The sequence below is a fragment of the Oncorhynchus clarkii genome, chromosome 21 (assembly GCF_045791955.1).
Source record: "Oncorhynchus clarkii lewisi isolate Uvic-CL-2024 chromosome 21, UVic_Ocla_1.0, whole genome shotgun sequence".
In the NCBI taxonomy this organism is placed as follows: domain Eukaryota; kingdom Metazoa; phylum Chordata; class Actinopteri; order Salmoniformes; family Salmonidae; genus Oncorhynchus; species Oncorhynchus clarkii.
Window position 1 is genome coordinate 39,242,549 of NC_092167.1, and position 16,734 is coordinate 39,259,282.

The 16,734-nt window shown below is 42.0% G+C and overlaps 1 protein-coding gene across 15 annotated transcripts in view; it reads left to right on the forward strand.

Annotated features, from left to right (window-relative positions):
• LOC139379000 (nuclear factor 1 B-type-like) overlaps positions 1–16,734 on the forward strand; it is a 91,424-nt gene that overhangs the window by 63,729 nt on the left and 10,961 nt on the right. For 8 of the 15 annotated variants that reach the window (XM_071121700.1, XM_071121704.1, XM_071121692.1 and 5 more), the window contains 4 exons: positions 3,501–3,632; positions 4,151–4,335; positions 6,532–6,661; positions 10,910–10,992. In XM_071121700.1, the coding sequence (XP_070977801.1) occupies positions 3,501–3,632; positions 4,151–4,335; positions 6,532–6,661; positions 10,910–10,992 (530 nt within the window). Of the gene's footprint in view, positions 1–3,500; positions 3,633–4,150; positions 4,336–6,531; positions 6,674–10,909; positions 10,993–16,734 lie in introns of all 15 variants that reach the window. The other 7 variants (XM_071121698.1, XM_071121702.1, XM_071121690.1 and 4 more) reach the window with 1 other exon arrangement.

Here is a 16,734-nt window from a genome sequence, read left to right on the forward strand (position 1 = left end):
ATAATATCGACAGAAACATGGCAAACGTTGTTTAGAATCCATCCTCAAGGTGTTTTTCTAATATCTATTCGATAATATATCCGTCGGGACAATTCGTTTTTCACTAGGACCGATTGGAGTAATGGCTACCTCTGTGTTTTACGCGAGAATCTCTCTCGGAGCCACCATGTGACCACTTACGCAATGTGGCCGCCTACGGCTATTCTTCAACAGAAATGCGTAAAACTACGTCACAATGCTGTAGACACCTTGGGGAATACGTAGAAAGCGTAAGCTCGTTGATGGTACATTCACAGCTGAATAGGGAGTCATTGGAACGCAGCGCTTTCAAAACCTGGGGCACTTCCGGATTGGATTTTTCTCAGGCTTTCGCCTGCCACATCAGTTCTGTTATACTCACAGACAAAAATTCTAGCATCTTTTCCTGACAATATATCATGTTTAAAACGGGAACGTTTTTTTTTCTCCAAAAATGAAAATACTGCCCCCTAACACCAAGAGGTTGCAGAAAACATCAATAATGTTCCAACCGGAGAATTCCTATGTCTGAAGAAAAGCACTGGAACGAGAGGTAACTCTGTCGGGAGCGCGTCACGAGCCTGAGACACTCTGTCAGACCACTGACTCAAACAGATCTCATGAGCCCCTCCTTTATAGTAGAATCCTCATTCAAGTTTCTAAAGACGGTTGACGTCTAGTGGAAGCCGTAGGAAGTGCAACTTTATCCATGTCCCACTGTGTATTCGGTAGGCCAAGCTTTGAAAAACTACAAACCTCAGATGTCCCACTTCCTGGTTGGATTTTTCTCAGGTTTTCGCCTGCCATATGAGTTCTGTTATACTCACAGACATCATTCAAACAGTTTTAGAAAATTCAGAGTGTTTTCAATACTAATAATAATATGCATATATTAGCATCTGGGACAGAGTAGGAGGCAGTTCACTCTGGGCACACTATTCATCCAAAAGTGAAAATGCTGCCCCCGATCCCAAAAGAGTTAACCCGTCTCATCCCCTTTATCTACACTGTTGGTGGATTTAAGGGGTGAAATCAATAAGGGATTATAGCTTTCTGGAATCCCTTAATCAATCTACTGTATGTCATGGAAAGAGCTGGTGTTCCTAATGTTTTGTACACACACTGTATGTATCTCTGATGGGAATTTCGGTACTTCAGTATAATGTTTTCTGCAGGTTTCCTGATGGTTCTATTTAAATTAATGTTCTCAGAATGTTCAGAAAATGTCCATAAAAAACACAAGAAAACATTAGTAATTTTCAAAGAACGTTTGAAGAATGTTATTTAAAAACATACACATTCTGTTCTCAGCGTAGACAAAACTCTCTCTATCCTCTTGTTAAGTGTGTTCGGGTGTGTTCGGGTGTGTTGGCCACCCCCACTAATTGGCCACGCCAGATCTTAGTGAGTGCTTGTTTGAATAGACTAAAATGAGCAGCTTTGTATGAGTTAATAAAACATGGCATGCGGCCTCCATCCTGGTGGTGCAGTGGACTAATTCCATTGATAGAGAACAGAAGATCATAGGTTCGAATCATGATTCATGCCTAAGCAAATTCATTTCTAAGTGTCCTATCTGCGCTTGGAGTTCAAAACAGTTAACCTAAACTAAGCTAGAAGTGTGATTAAAAGTCTTATTGAAACATGTTCTCAGGACATTATTTAATAACTTATAATAATAATAGTTAATAACCTATAACTTCCGTTCTCAGAACATTAGTAAAATCTCCTAGGAAAACTTTAGGGAACCATAGTAAAACGTTCTCAGAACCTCTCTGCAACCTAAAAATGTACATTCCCAGAACAGGCTACGTTTCAGTTTTAGCGGTCAAAAAACATATGGCTTTGTTCCCAGAACCAATGGGAATCCAAAAACGTACGTTCTCGCAATTTCCAAGAAACCAAATGTGCTAGCTGGTTTTTGTTTATACCTTACAGTATCTGGTTAACGCATGCTGATATGTTAGGGCTAGGGAGAAGAGGAGAGGGCAGAAAATTCACGAGAGAATGATTACTCTGTAAAGAGGGAATCAAAAAAGAAGTGGATTGATATTAAACCCTTATGAGGCCGTCCAAAGTGCCAATTGGTCATTTATTTTCCATGGCTAGCCCGGCGAAACACTTTTACACTACAAGGAATAGGTGTAATTCTGTCATGCTTTTTGTCCTCTAAAGTAAACTCTCTGAAATGGCTTTTACTGTACAGTTGTGGAATTATGTACGCCTAGCCGTTCCCCTTACATTTTGATGACAAACAGCTGTTAGCACTGAAGTAGATATCAGTTCTTCATATCGAATGCTCCGACGAAATCTGCAGTCTTTAGTTAATTCTGTCTCCTCACACTAACCCGGTTGTGTATTTAACAGCTAGATACACATAGATTCATAGCCCTTTTGTCGGTCTGGGACACCCTGGCATGAGCACGCCCTAGCTTACTCTCTAATTTGTAGGAGTGGAACACGAGATAACACTAACAGATTGAAATCATTTTGACATGTAAAAATGTGTTGTTCTAGGTGGATTCTATGATTTTATATTGGTCAGTTCCCAGACCAGAGCGATTTTTTTTATTTTTTATTCCTCTCTTGCTCATTTTGAGTAGTTGCAACACAGTAACTGTTTACTACACACAATTCTGTTGATGTTGTTCTGAATCATAGGACTTTCTCCATAAATGTCCATTGTGTAATTATGTCAATTTAGGAAAGGTCAAGAATATATTTTTGAGAATGTTACGCTACATAAAAACAAGTCGAAACCATAGTACAATAGCCTAAAATGATTTTGACTTGTTAAAGAAAAGAAAAAAAGACAAATGCATCCATCTTGTCTGAGGTATAGCTCATGTTGATTAAAAAAAGCTATAAGGACTTAAGCTGCTTCCTTTACACATTTCAGAGTGGGGAAATTCCCTGGATTTCTGAGGCCTTTGTCCCTCTCCTGGTTTGGGATGAGTCACCTTCCCCTCCTCAGGTGGATTCATCCCTATTGTGGGAACAGAGAGGGACTAGAGCCCATGTGGGGAGGGAGGGAGGGAGGGAGGGAGGGAGGGAGGGAGGGAGGGAGGGAGGGAGGGAGGGAGAGAGAATCTATGCAGGTAATTAGAGAGTAGGAGACACATGGTCTGAGGTCTGAGACGTGGGAATATAAAGGTCTTGTGACAGGCCCTGGGAGGGACAATAAGCCCTGCTGGGAGAACCGCTACTGTCACAGAACATTAGGTCTTAGAGTCCACTCTGTTCCATGTTCAGTTCTGTTGTCATTCCTTGCATAAGGACATTGGGAAACATGTCAAAAGAGTAGAATTACAGTCGCTGCCATCATATACAGTCGCTGCCATCATATACAGTCGCTGCCATCATATACAGTCGCTGCCATCATATACAGTCGCTGCCATCATATGCACAAAATCAGAGTATGTTTGAAAGACGTCACAGGAGGTAACCCCCCTGACCAGATGTGCATGTGTCTTCTCCTTCAGACCTGTCGTCTCCCACCATGAAGAAGCCCGAGAAGCCTCTCTTCAGCCCCACCTCCCCGCAGGATTCCTCACCCAGACTGAGCACTTTCCCCCAGCACCACCACCCCGGACTCACAGGCATCGGACACAGTGGTGAGTAGGCTAAGGACCTGTACTAAGTCTAGACATGCTCACTCAGTGACCTACAGTGACCTCTACAAGAAAGTGATTGAACTGAATATGTTTTTTATGATGCATCCCCCTCACCCCGCCCCCAAAACTCATTTGAATTAGTTGGGATTGTAATGTGTAAAGTTTTGGTTTTCCATGAGTGTTTTGTTTAATAGTGTGTTTCTCTCTCTCCCTCTCTGAATGTGTCTCTGTCTATCCCCTCATTTCTCTTTTTCTGTTTCTCCCTCTCTCTGTTTCTCTCTCTCTCTGTTTCTCTGTTTCTCTCTCTCTCTGTTTCTCTCTCTCTCTGTTTCTCCCTCTCTCTGTTTCTCTGTTTCTCTCTCTCTGTTTCTCTCTCTCTCTGTTTCTCTGTTTCTCTCTCTCTCTGTTTCTCTGTTTTTCTCTCTCTCTGTTTCTCCCTCTCTCTGTTTCTCTCTCTCTGTTTCTCTCTCTCTCTGTTTCCCTCTTTCTGTTTTCTCCCTCTCTCCTTTTCTCCTTAGTTATATCAACGAGGAGCCCTCCCCCCCATTCCCCCCTGCAGTTCTCTGCCTCTGCCATCCTCCCCCCCGCCCCGTCACCCTACTTCTCCCACCCCACCATCCGCTACCCACCCCATCTCAACCCCCCTGACTCCCTGAAGAGCTACGTGTCCAGCTACGACCCGTCCAGCCCACAGACCAGCCAGGTGAGTGTGTGGTACCCCGGAGAGGAGGAGGGTTGGGCTCAGTTCCTGTTTCACTTCTTCTATTTACCAGAGGATTTGACTGTACACAATCTCTCTCTCCACAATAGGCCTAATTCTCTGACAGTGTTTGTGAACAGTGAAATTATTGAATGTGAAGTTCGGGAGTTTAGAGTTGAGTATTTATGGCAAACTTTTTACGAAAAACAATTTGTTAACTACTGGAAGGACAACCTTGGCTCTGCAGTAGAACGCTTTTCAACGTGACGATTGAATCAAGTACCATTTTTTTTATTTTTTTTATTTCATAATCAATTTAGTGTTCAATTTCCTCTGAAAAACCCACTGACAAATTGAAAAAGTGATTTCTAAAGGTCCCTGTGTATGCCCAAAATAATACCTGCCCCAACAACAATTTGTGCCCTTGACATTTTTACAACAATCAAATGTTGATCCTTAAATATTTTCACTCATTCCAATTTTGTGGCAATTGTAATATTTGTCCTTCACCTTGAGAAAAATAAATAATTCATTTGGTGCTGTATAACATTTGCCACTTGAGAACGTGTGGACAATGTCGGTGTAGATTGATAGGGAACTGTAAAGCTGTTATGAACATCCATCTGGAAGGGTCAACATAAAGCTCTTCGTTTCCCCCCAGCATTTCAAGTAGGTTGAAATGAATGGTTGTGGCAAATATAGAATTTTGTGTCAAGTGCAGAATGAACTTTAAAGTCCTTAATACATTTTTTGTCAGTTAGCCTTCAATTCACTATTCTTTATAATCATAATCAGACTAGCTCAATCAGTGCACATGGTGGCTTCACTGCACCACTCTTCCTGTGGTGCATTTGATTTGCACAGAATTGGATGGAAGGAGTTGACACAGGATGTAAGATGCACTGGGTGACTCCTTAGCCAGGTTCTTAATCAAGTGTCAAGTTCCAACTCCCTCCATTCAAAATATGCTGCGGTTCAAATCTAAAGCACCTTTCTGGAATAAAAAAAAAATCCCTTTCTGCAATGACTGAATCCAGACCGAACTCTGAAATAAGTCTATTTTATAAATATCAATGGATAAGAGCTTCTTGATAAATGAGAACAACCCCAAATGTGAAATATACACCGTAAAAATCACCAACTCAATATTCCAAAGAAAATTGGGCCTTTTTTATTCAAACTAATATGATTCCAGAGGCTCATAACACAGTATGTATCAGAAACGTCTGTTAAACCGGTCAGAATACTTTATACATTGGGTACACACTTAACCCTTGTGTCACTATGCAGAGAGAGAGTGACCGAGGCAGAAAGTGATGAGAGAGCCGTGAGATACTGTTGTGACCCCAGACAAAACCACAGGGAATATATAAGGTCGTAAATATTTGCCGTTGCCGGGGCCTCGGCTCTCTTTTGGCGGAATTACTGGCCCCTCTCCGCCATGGTGCTGGAAGGAGTGTGTGTTTGCCGAGGAGGGGGTCTCGGCAAACAACACAGCGCTTATAATCCCATGGACGGCAGCCAGAATGTTTTTATGCTGTAATGCAGATTATAATACACTCTAATTAAGCATTCTATTCATATGTTTAAGGAACCCTGTGGACACAAGTCTTTTTCATAAAGGCCTATTTGAGGTTTGAACTTGGGGCGCCACAGTGCCCAGTACACCACAAACCGTCTCCTGCAGTCTGAAAGAGAATCTCCTCTCTCTCTCTCTCTCTCTCTCTCACTCTCGCGCGCACGCGAGTGCGAGCTTTCTCTCTGTCTCTCCCTCTCTCTTTCAAGTGAGGGCAACATTTTCCTCACACTACAGAACTGTGCAAACAATACCATAAAACACACTTTATTTGGTAACTTTTCTTTAACGATGTCTTTGAGGAGGCAATTATTTACTGAAGTAAACAGCGTAAAAATGCGTTGTAGTATTCAAAACTCACCTTGGATATTGTAATGTTGAAAAACATTTGTCAAGTGACCGCAGGTAGCCTAGTGGTTAGAGCATTGGGCCAGTAACCGAAAGGTTGCTAGATCGAATCCCAGAACTGACAAGGTAAAACTCTGTTGTTCTGCCCACTGTTCCTAGGCCGTCATTGTAAATAAGAATGTGTTCTTAACTGACTTGCCTAGTTAAATTAAATTAAATAATAATAAAAGTAGTACAGGAGTTGTGTCACTAACTACCCCCCCCCACACACACAGCCGAACAGCAGTAGCCAGGTGGGGAAGGTTCAGGGCCACTTCACCCCGGTCCTTGCCCCCTCTCCACACCACGGCACAGTGCGACCTGTCTCCCTCTCCATGCCCGACACCAAGCCCATCACATCAGAAGGTGAGTACAATGGTGAGCTTCCTTTCCTTCTCTCTCTGGCACTGCAAAATCCCTCTGTCCATCACTACTATACCACTACTGTACTACTATACCACTGCAACTGTACCACTACTACTATACCACTACTGTACCACTACTACTATACCACTACTGTACCACTACTACTGTACCACAACTACTATACCACTACTACTATACCACTACTATTATACCACAACTGTACCACTACTACTATACCACTAATACTGTACCTCTACTACTATACCACTAATACTGTACCACTACTACTATACCACTACTACTATACCACAACTGTACCACTACAACTATACTACTAATACTGTACCACTACTACTATACCACTACTGTACCACTATGACTGTACCACTACTACTATACCACTACTGTACCACTACTACTATACCACTAATACTGTACCACTACTACTATACCACTACTGTACCACCTATACTATACCACTACTACTATACCACAACTGTACCACTACTACTATACCACTACTGCTGTATCACTACTACTGTACCACCTCTACTGTACCACTACTACTATACCACTACTGTTATACCACTACTGCTGTATCACTACTACTGTACCACCTCTACTGTACCACTACTACTATACCACTACTGTTATACCACTACTGCTGTACAACTACTACTGTACCACCACTACTGTACCACCTCTACTGTACCACCACTACTGTACCACCTCTACTGTACCACCACTACTGTACCACTACTACTGTACCATCTCTACTGTACCACTACGACTATACCACAACTGTACCACTATTACTATACCACTACTGCTGTATCACTACTACTGTACCACCTCTACTGTACCACTACTACTATACCACTACTGTTATACCACTATTGTACCACTACTGTTATACCACTACTGTACCACTACTGTTATACCACTACTGTACCATTACTACAATACCACTACTACTATACCACTACCACTGGACCATTCCTACTGTACCACTACTACTGTATCACTACTACTATACCACTACTACTATACCACTACTGTACCACTACTACCATACTATTACTTTACCACTACTACTATACCTCTACTATACCACCAATACTATACCACTACTACTATACCACTACTGTACCACTACTACTATACCTCTACTACTATACCTCTACTGTACCACTACTACCGTACCACTACTACTGTACCACTGCTATTGTACCACTACTACTGTACCATTGCTACTATACCACTACTGTACCACTACTACTGCACCACTTCTACTGTACCATTGCTACTGCACCACTACTACTGTACCATTGCTACTGTACCACTAATACTGTACCACTACTACTATACCACTACTGTACCACTACTACTATACCACTTCTTTACCACTACTACTGTACCACTACTACTGTCCACCATTGCTTTACCACTACTACTGTACCACTACTACTGTACCGTTGCTACTGTACCACTACTACTGTACCACTACTACTGTACCACTACTGTCCCACTACTACTATACCACTTCTTTACCACTACTACTGTACCACTACTACTGTCCACCATTACTGTACCACTACTACTATACCATTACTGTACCACTACTACTGTCCACCATTGCTGTACCACAACTCCTGTACCATTACTACTGTACCACTAGTACTGTCCACTACTACTGTACCACTACTGTCTACCACTACTGTACCATCACTACTGTACCACTACTGTACCACTACTATTGTATCACTACTACTGTACCACTGCTACTATACCACTACTACTGTACCATTGCTACTGTACCACTACTACTGTACCGCTACTGTACCATTGCTACTATACCACTACTGTACCATTGCTACTCTGTACCATTACTACTATACCACTACTGTACAACTACTACATCACTACAGCCGTACCACTACTACTGTACCACTACTATTGTACCACTACTACTGTACCGCTACTGTACCATTGCTACTATACCACTACTGTACCATTACTACTATACCACTACTACTGTACCACTACTACTGTCCACCATTACTGTACCACTACTACTATACCACCACTGTACCATTACTACTGTACCATTACTACATCACTACTACTGTACCACTACTACTGTCCACCATTACTGTACCATTGCTACTATACCACTACTGTACCATTACTACTATACCATTACTGTTCCACTACTACTATACCATTACTGTACCAGTACTACTGTCCACCATTGCTGTGCCACTACTACTATACCACTACTACTGTCCACCATTACTGTACCACTACTACTATACCATTACTGTACCACTACTACTGTCCACCATTGCTGTACCACTACTACTGTACCACTACTACTGTACCATTGCTACTATACCACTACTGTACCACTACTTCTGTCCACCATTACTGTACCACTAATACTGTACCACTACTACTGTACCACTACTACTGTTCACCATTACTGTATCACTACTACTGTACCACTACTACTGTACCACTACTACTGTCCACCATTACTGTACCACTACTGTACCACTACTTCTGTCCACCATTACTGTACCACTACTTCTATACCACTAGTACTTTACCACTACTACTGTACCATTACTACTGACCACCATTAATTTACCACTACTACTATACCACTAGTACTTTACCACTACTACTGTACCACTACTACTGTCCACCATTACTGTACCACTACTACTATACCACTAGTACTTTACCACTACTACTGTACCACTACTACTGTTCACCATTACTGTACCACTACTACTGTACCACTACTACTGTCCACCATTACTGTACCACTGCTACTATACCACTAGTACTTTACCACTACTACTGTACCACTACTACTGTAATACTACTACTGTTCACCATTACTGTACCACTACTACTGTACCACTGCTACTGTCCACCATTACTGTACCACTACTACTATACCACTAGTACTTTACCACTACTACTGTACCACTACTACTGTTCACCATTACTGTACCACTACTACTGTACCACTACTACTGTCCACCATTACTGTACCACTGCTACTATACCACTAGTACTTTACCACTACTACTGTACCACTACTACTGTAATACTACTACTGTTCACCATTACTGTACCACTACTACTGTACCACTACTACTGTCCACCATTACTGTACCACTACTACTATACCACTAGTACTTTACCACTACTACTGTACCACTACTACTGTTCACCATTACTGTACCACTACTACTGTACCACTAGTACTTTACCACTACTACTGTACCATTACTACTGACCACCATTAATGTACTACTACTACAATACCACTACTACTGTCCATCATTACTGTTCCACTACTACTATACCATTACTGTACCACTACTTCTATACCATTACTGTACCACTTCTACTATACCATTACTGTACCACTACTACTATACCATTACTGTATCACTTCTACTGTCCACCATTACTGTTCCACTACTACTATACCACTACTACTGTACCACTACTACTGTCCAACATTACTGTAGCACTACTTCTATAACATTACTGTACCACTTCTACTATACCATTACAGTACCACTACTACTATACCATTACTGTACCACTACTACTATACCATTACTGTACCACTTCTACTGTCCACCATTACTGTACCACTACTTCTATACCATTACTGTACCACTTCTACTATACCATTACAGTACCAATACTACTATACCATTACTGTACCACTTCTACTATACCAATACAGTACCACTACTACTATACCATTACTGTACCACTTCTACTATACCATTACAGTACCACTACTACTATACCATTACTGTACCACTTCTACTATACCATTACAGTACCACTACTACTATACCATTACTGTACCACTACTACTATACCATTACAGTACCACTACTACTATACCATTACTGTACCACTACTACTATACCATTACTGTACCACCACTTCTGTCCACCACTACTACTATACCATTACTGTACTACTACTACTATACCATTACTGTACCACTTCTACTGTCCACCATTACTGAACCACTACTACTATACCATTACTGTACCACCACTTCTGTCCACCACTACTACTATACCACTCTGTTCCACCACTACTGTCCACCATTACTCTAGCAATTCTACTATACCACTACTGTACCACTTTACATTTTCTATACAGATAAATAATATGTAATATCTGTCCGTGTGTGTGTTCTTCCAGGCTACTCAGCCCCGGGCACCCCCACAGCCAATCGTTTTGTAGGACTGAGCTCTAGAGATCCAGCCTTCCTTCACCAACAACAGGTGAGACACAGTACAACTACCTTTCTTTCCTTCCTCCCTCTCCACCTCCCTTCAAAAGGGGTCTGAGTCCATGGAGATATTACATTCTGTGTCTGGGAGTTAAACCACATTGTGTCATATGTTCTGGCTCAGGGGGAGTCTGAGAAATAAAACTATCACAGACATCAACTTTTCCTGACAGTGCTCGCTCCTGTGACTCTTGCATAATATAGTCTAGTGGGGACTCATGGGAGATATATGGGTACCTTTTGTACCATTCCATATACTGTATGTAGGTAATATTGTGGAATAGCTTTTACCTAATTATTTCCGCTATGGGGCAGAAAGTCATTAGATGTAGCATAATAGATGAGGGTGTAAGGTTCTGTTTACTTCAAATAGTGTCTAAAATGTAGCTACTATATATGTCAGTCAGCCATCACAGACATATAAACAGACCATCACTCCCGTGATACAGTTGTCTAGCTTTGATTCACATTTTGTAAGGCAGTCCACAGAGGAATGTCATGTATACAGTGGCAAGAAAAAGTTTGTGAACCCTTTGGAATTGCCTGGATTTCTGCATAAATTGGTCATAAAATGTGATCTGATCTTCATCTAAGTTACAACAATAGACAAACACAGTGTGCTTAAACTAATAACACATAAATTATTGTATTTTTCTCTATATTGGATACATATTATAAACATTCACAGTGTAGGTTGGAAAAAGTATGTGAACCCCTGGGCTAATGAATTCTCCAAAAGCTAATTGGAGGCAGTAGTCAGCTAACCTGGAGTTCAATCAATGAGATGAGATTGGAGATGTTGGTTAGAGCTGCCCTGCCCTATAATAAACATTCACAAAATTTGAGTTTGCTATTCACAAAAAAGCATTGCCTGATGTGAACCATGCCTCGAACAAAAGAGATCTCAGAAGACCTAAGATTAAGAATTGATAAAGCTGGAAAGTGTTACAAAAGTATCTCTAAAAGCCATGATGTTCATCAGTCCACGGTAAGACAAATTGTCTATAAATGGAGAAAGTTCAGCACTGTTGCTACTCTCCCTAGGAGTGGCCATCCTGCCAAGATGACTGCAAGGGCACAACTCAGAATGCTCAATGAGGTTAAGAAGAATCCTAGAGTGTCAGCTAAAGACTTACAAACATCTCTGGAACATGCTAACATCTCTGTTGACGAGTCTACGATACATAAAACACTGAACAATAATGGTGTTCATGGGAGGACACCACAGAAGAAGCCACTGCTGTCCAAAAAAAACATTGCTGCATGTCTGAAGTTCGCAAAAGAGCACCTTGTTGTTCCACAGCGCTACTGGTAAAATATTGTGTGGACAGATTAAACTAAAGTTGAGTTGTTTGGGAGGAACACACAACACTATGTGTGGAGAAAAAAAGGCACAGCACACCAACATCAAAACCTCATCCCAATTGTAAAGTATGGTGGCGGGAGCCTCATGGTTTGGGGCTGCTTTGCTGCCTCAGGGCATGGACAGCTTGCTATCATTGACGGAAAAATGAATTCCAAAGTTTATCAAGACATTTTGCAGGAGAATATAAGGCGATCTGTCCGCCACTTGAAGCTCAAAAGAAGTTGGGTGATGTAACAGCACAAAGACCCAAAACACAGAAGTAAATCAACAACAGAATGTCTTCAACAGAAGAAAATATGCCTTCTGGAGTGGCCCAATCAGTCCTGACCTCAACCCGATTGAAATGCTGTGGCATGACCTCAAGAGAGAGATTCACACCAGACATCCCAAGAATATTGCTGAACTGAAGCAGTTTTATAAAATTCCTCCTGACCGTTGTGCAGGTCTGATCCTCAACGACAGAAAACGTTTGGTTGAGGTTATTGCTGCCAAAGGAGGGTCAACCAGTTATTAAATCCAAGGCTTCACACACTTTTTTCACCCTGCGCTATGAATGTTTACACGGTGTGTTCAATAAAGACATGAAAATGTGTAATTGTTTGTGTTATTAGTTTAAGCAGACTGTTTGTCTATTGTTGTGATCAAATTTTATGACCAATTTATGCAGAAATCCAGGTAATTTCAAAGGGTTCACATACGTTTTCTTGCCAATGTATGCTGTATCCTCAATAGTACAGAAGGGAGAAAGTGCACAAAAATACACATTTCAATGACTCTGTTGTGGTTCAGTATTCATTAGACAGTGGGTGGGTTTCTTGTCTTCCCATACTATTCTGTACGTCAGAATATTCAGACAGACAGTGTATGATACAGACCAGAGCCAGACTGTTTGGTGTTGTTGGCGTCGAGCGGTTGTCCCGACGCCTGGGCACATGTGACCACGTGGTGCCTGAAGTGTGTGTGAGGTTAGGATCATCGTGGTCAGCGAGGGTTGAAAAGGAGGCTTGGAGCGCCAGCCCCTCCTCATGAAGCACACACTAACACGCTGGTCCGAAGCCAAGGCTTTCCAACCACGCTTAATTGAATGCATCTGCACGCGGCTACATAGTAATCAGTGGTTTCTCTTCTCTACCGTTCCTGTCGAACGTAATGACAAAGCCTGGCCTGTATTTTTCTGAAGCTTGGCAAAGGTACAGCAGGCAGAAAATGTGCTGTTTGTTAATGATGCTATGATTCTCTATAGCAGGGTAGACTATTTTGGGCAGTGTGTGTGTGTGTGTGTGTGTGTGTGTGTAGAGTTAATATGCAATTTTTCATTGCCCTGCTATTTCTCTCAGATAAGTCACTAAACAGCTGTACTCAATGTTGTCTCACTGGCCGATAGTGTAAAATATCAATTTATATTAAATTAAATTAAACTAACACTGCGAGCTGAATACTAAATGAATAGAAAAGACTTGAAGGAAATACAATAGCCATTCATCATGCTTATATTTTATTAGTCAGGCTTTGTCTGTGTTGTTTGTGGTTCAGGATGATTTAAACGTAAGAAGCTGGCTCTTTCGTCCTGTGGTTACTGGCACTAGGCCACTATACACTGTGGAGTAAACAATGTCATAGGTATACTCCCCTTGTTGTTTTTGCCATCTCACCCCAGCTCTGAATATTTATTAGGTAGAGTTATGAGATGTATTGACACTTCTCCTGTGTGTTTGAGACTGTTGTTCTGAGGCGGGTTGGGTGGAGAGACCAGACACACAAGGTGGAGGAGTTTCACCGACTTGGGGTGTCATCTTTCAGATGCAGTCACTGGTGATATTTCAGTATGTAGCTGTAGAGATGCAGTCACTGGTGATATTTCAGTATGTAGCTGTAGAGATGCAGTCACCGGTGATATTTCAGTATGTAGCTGTAGAGATGCAGTCACCGGTGATATTTCAGTATGTAGCTGTAGAGATGCAGTCACCGGTGATATTTCAGTATGTAGCTATAGAGATGCAGTCACCGGTGATATTTCAGTATGTAGCTGTAGAGATGCAGTCACCGGGTTATATTTCAGTATGTAGCTGTAGAGATGCAGTCACCGGTGATATTTCAGTATGTAGCTGTAGAGATGCAGTCACTGGTTATATTTCAGTATGTAGCTGTAGAGATGCAGTCACCGGGTTATATTTCAGTATGTAGCTGTAAAGATGCAGTCACCGGTGATATTTCAGTATGTAGCTGTAGAGATGCAGTCACTGGTGATATTTCAGTATGTAGCTGTAGAGATGCAGTCACCGGTGATATTTCAGTATGTAGCTGTAGAGATGCAGTCACTGGTGATATTTCAGTATGTAGCTGTAGAGATGCAGTCACCGGGTTATATTTCAGTATGTAGCTGTAGAGATGCAGTCACCGGTGATATTTCAGTATGTAGCTGTAGAGATGCAGTCACTGGTTATATTTCAGTATGTAGCTGTAGAGATGCAGTCACCGGGTTATATTTCAGTATGTAGCTGTAAAGATGCAGTCAATGGTGATATTTCAGTATGTAGCTGTAGAGATGCAGTCACCGGTGATATTTCAGTATGTAGCTGTAGAGATGCAGTCACTGGTGATATTTCAGTATGTAGCTATAGAGATGCAGTCACCGGTGATATTTCAGTATGTAGCTGTAGAGATGCAGTCACCGGGTTATATTTCAGTATGTAGCTATAGAGATGCAGTCACCGGTGATATTTCAGTATGTAGCTGTAGAGATGCAGTCACCGGTGATATTTCAGTATGTAGCTGTAGAGATGCAGTCACTGGTGATATTTCAGTATGTAGCTGTAGAGATGCAGTCACTGGGTTATATTTCAGTATGTAGCTGTAGAGATGCAGTCACCGGGTTATATTTCAGTATGTAGCTGTAGAGATGCAGTCACTGGTTATATTTCAGTATGTAGCTGTAGAGATGCAGTCACTGGGTTATATTTCAGTATGTAGCTGTAGAGATGCAGTCACTGGGTTATATTTCAGTATGTAGCTGTAGAGATGCAGTCACTGGTTATATTTCAGTATGTAGCTGTAGAGATGCAGTCACCGGTGATATTTCAGTATGTAGCTGTAGAGATGCAGTCACTGGGTTATATTTCAGTATGTAGCTGTATAGATGCAGTCACTGGGTTATATTTCAGTATGTAGCTGTAGAGATGCAGTCACTGGTTATATTTCAGTATGTAGCTGTAGAGATGCAGTCACCGGTGATATTTCAGTATGTAGCTGTAGAGATGCCGTCACTGGTTATATTTCAAGATGCAGCTGAAGAGATCCAAGTGTTGTCAGCCGCCCAACGTCCCCAGTGTGCACTCTACACACAACCCCACCAACCCCCAAAACACCCACCTGCCCGCACCCCTCCCCCTTCCAAACAATTCCTATGCAAAAAATCTGTGAAGAAAAAAATAACTCCCATTCATGTCTTCTCCTTGGTTAACCCCTCGAGGGACCGTTCCTCCGCTATGCATTCCTGTGGGAACGTTCAGTGATCAGATGTCATTTGATATTATCTAAGGAAGCCTGCTAATCCCCATTCTGCCTGCATCTGTTTCGCTAATGTTCCCCGGCGACGGCTTCCCGTCCCTCCTACCCTTGCCACTGTGATTTGGCAGTGCCGGGAGACAGATGGCGAGCCCCCCTAGAGGAGTGCTGGCAGGCCTGGCACAGAGCGTGGGGAGGGGGGTGAGGGTGGTGTTGTTGGTGGTAGGAGAGCGTCTGGCACAGCCAGAACGTTCTCTCTGCTCGAAGCTTTGTCAAAGCAGAGCAACAGGCTGGGCTGGATGATGGAAAGGCAGTGTAGGGTTTTGGTGTGCTGGGGAGGATGCAGCACCCGAGTCTCTGATGTTAGTAGAAGAGTAAGGTAGAGACTTAACCATGCAGTCTGCTTAGAGTAGAGGCTTGGTGTTGGGAGAACAAATTAATATGATTTAGAAAAATGGAGTGATGGCCTCTGTTTATATCCTCCTTTATAGACTAGCGTGTGTGTGTGTGTGCGCACAAGTGCGTATGTTTTTTTAGTTTCTATTTGATTTAGGAAAATATTGTCTTTATCGTTGGTTAGGTAATTCGGCAGACACCTTCACATTTTCGATACACACAAGATACACAGAACAACTAGAGGAAATCAGTCATTCACCTCAAGATGTACTGTGAAAAACCACTGTGTGGCTTTGTGTACAGGTGCTCTCAGAGAGAAGGCTAATGTTATTGATCATCCTAAGTGGGTTTTGAATATTCAGTGTGGTGCGTATATATGATTAAACCCTCGTAAGAGCTCTTCAGTCTGCCACAGCGGTGGGAGGATTGCTCACGAGGCACTTTTTCAAGATGCACTACCAAATGGAT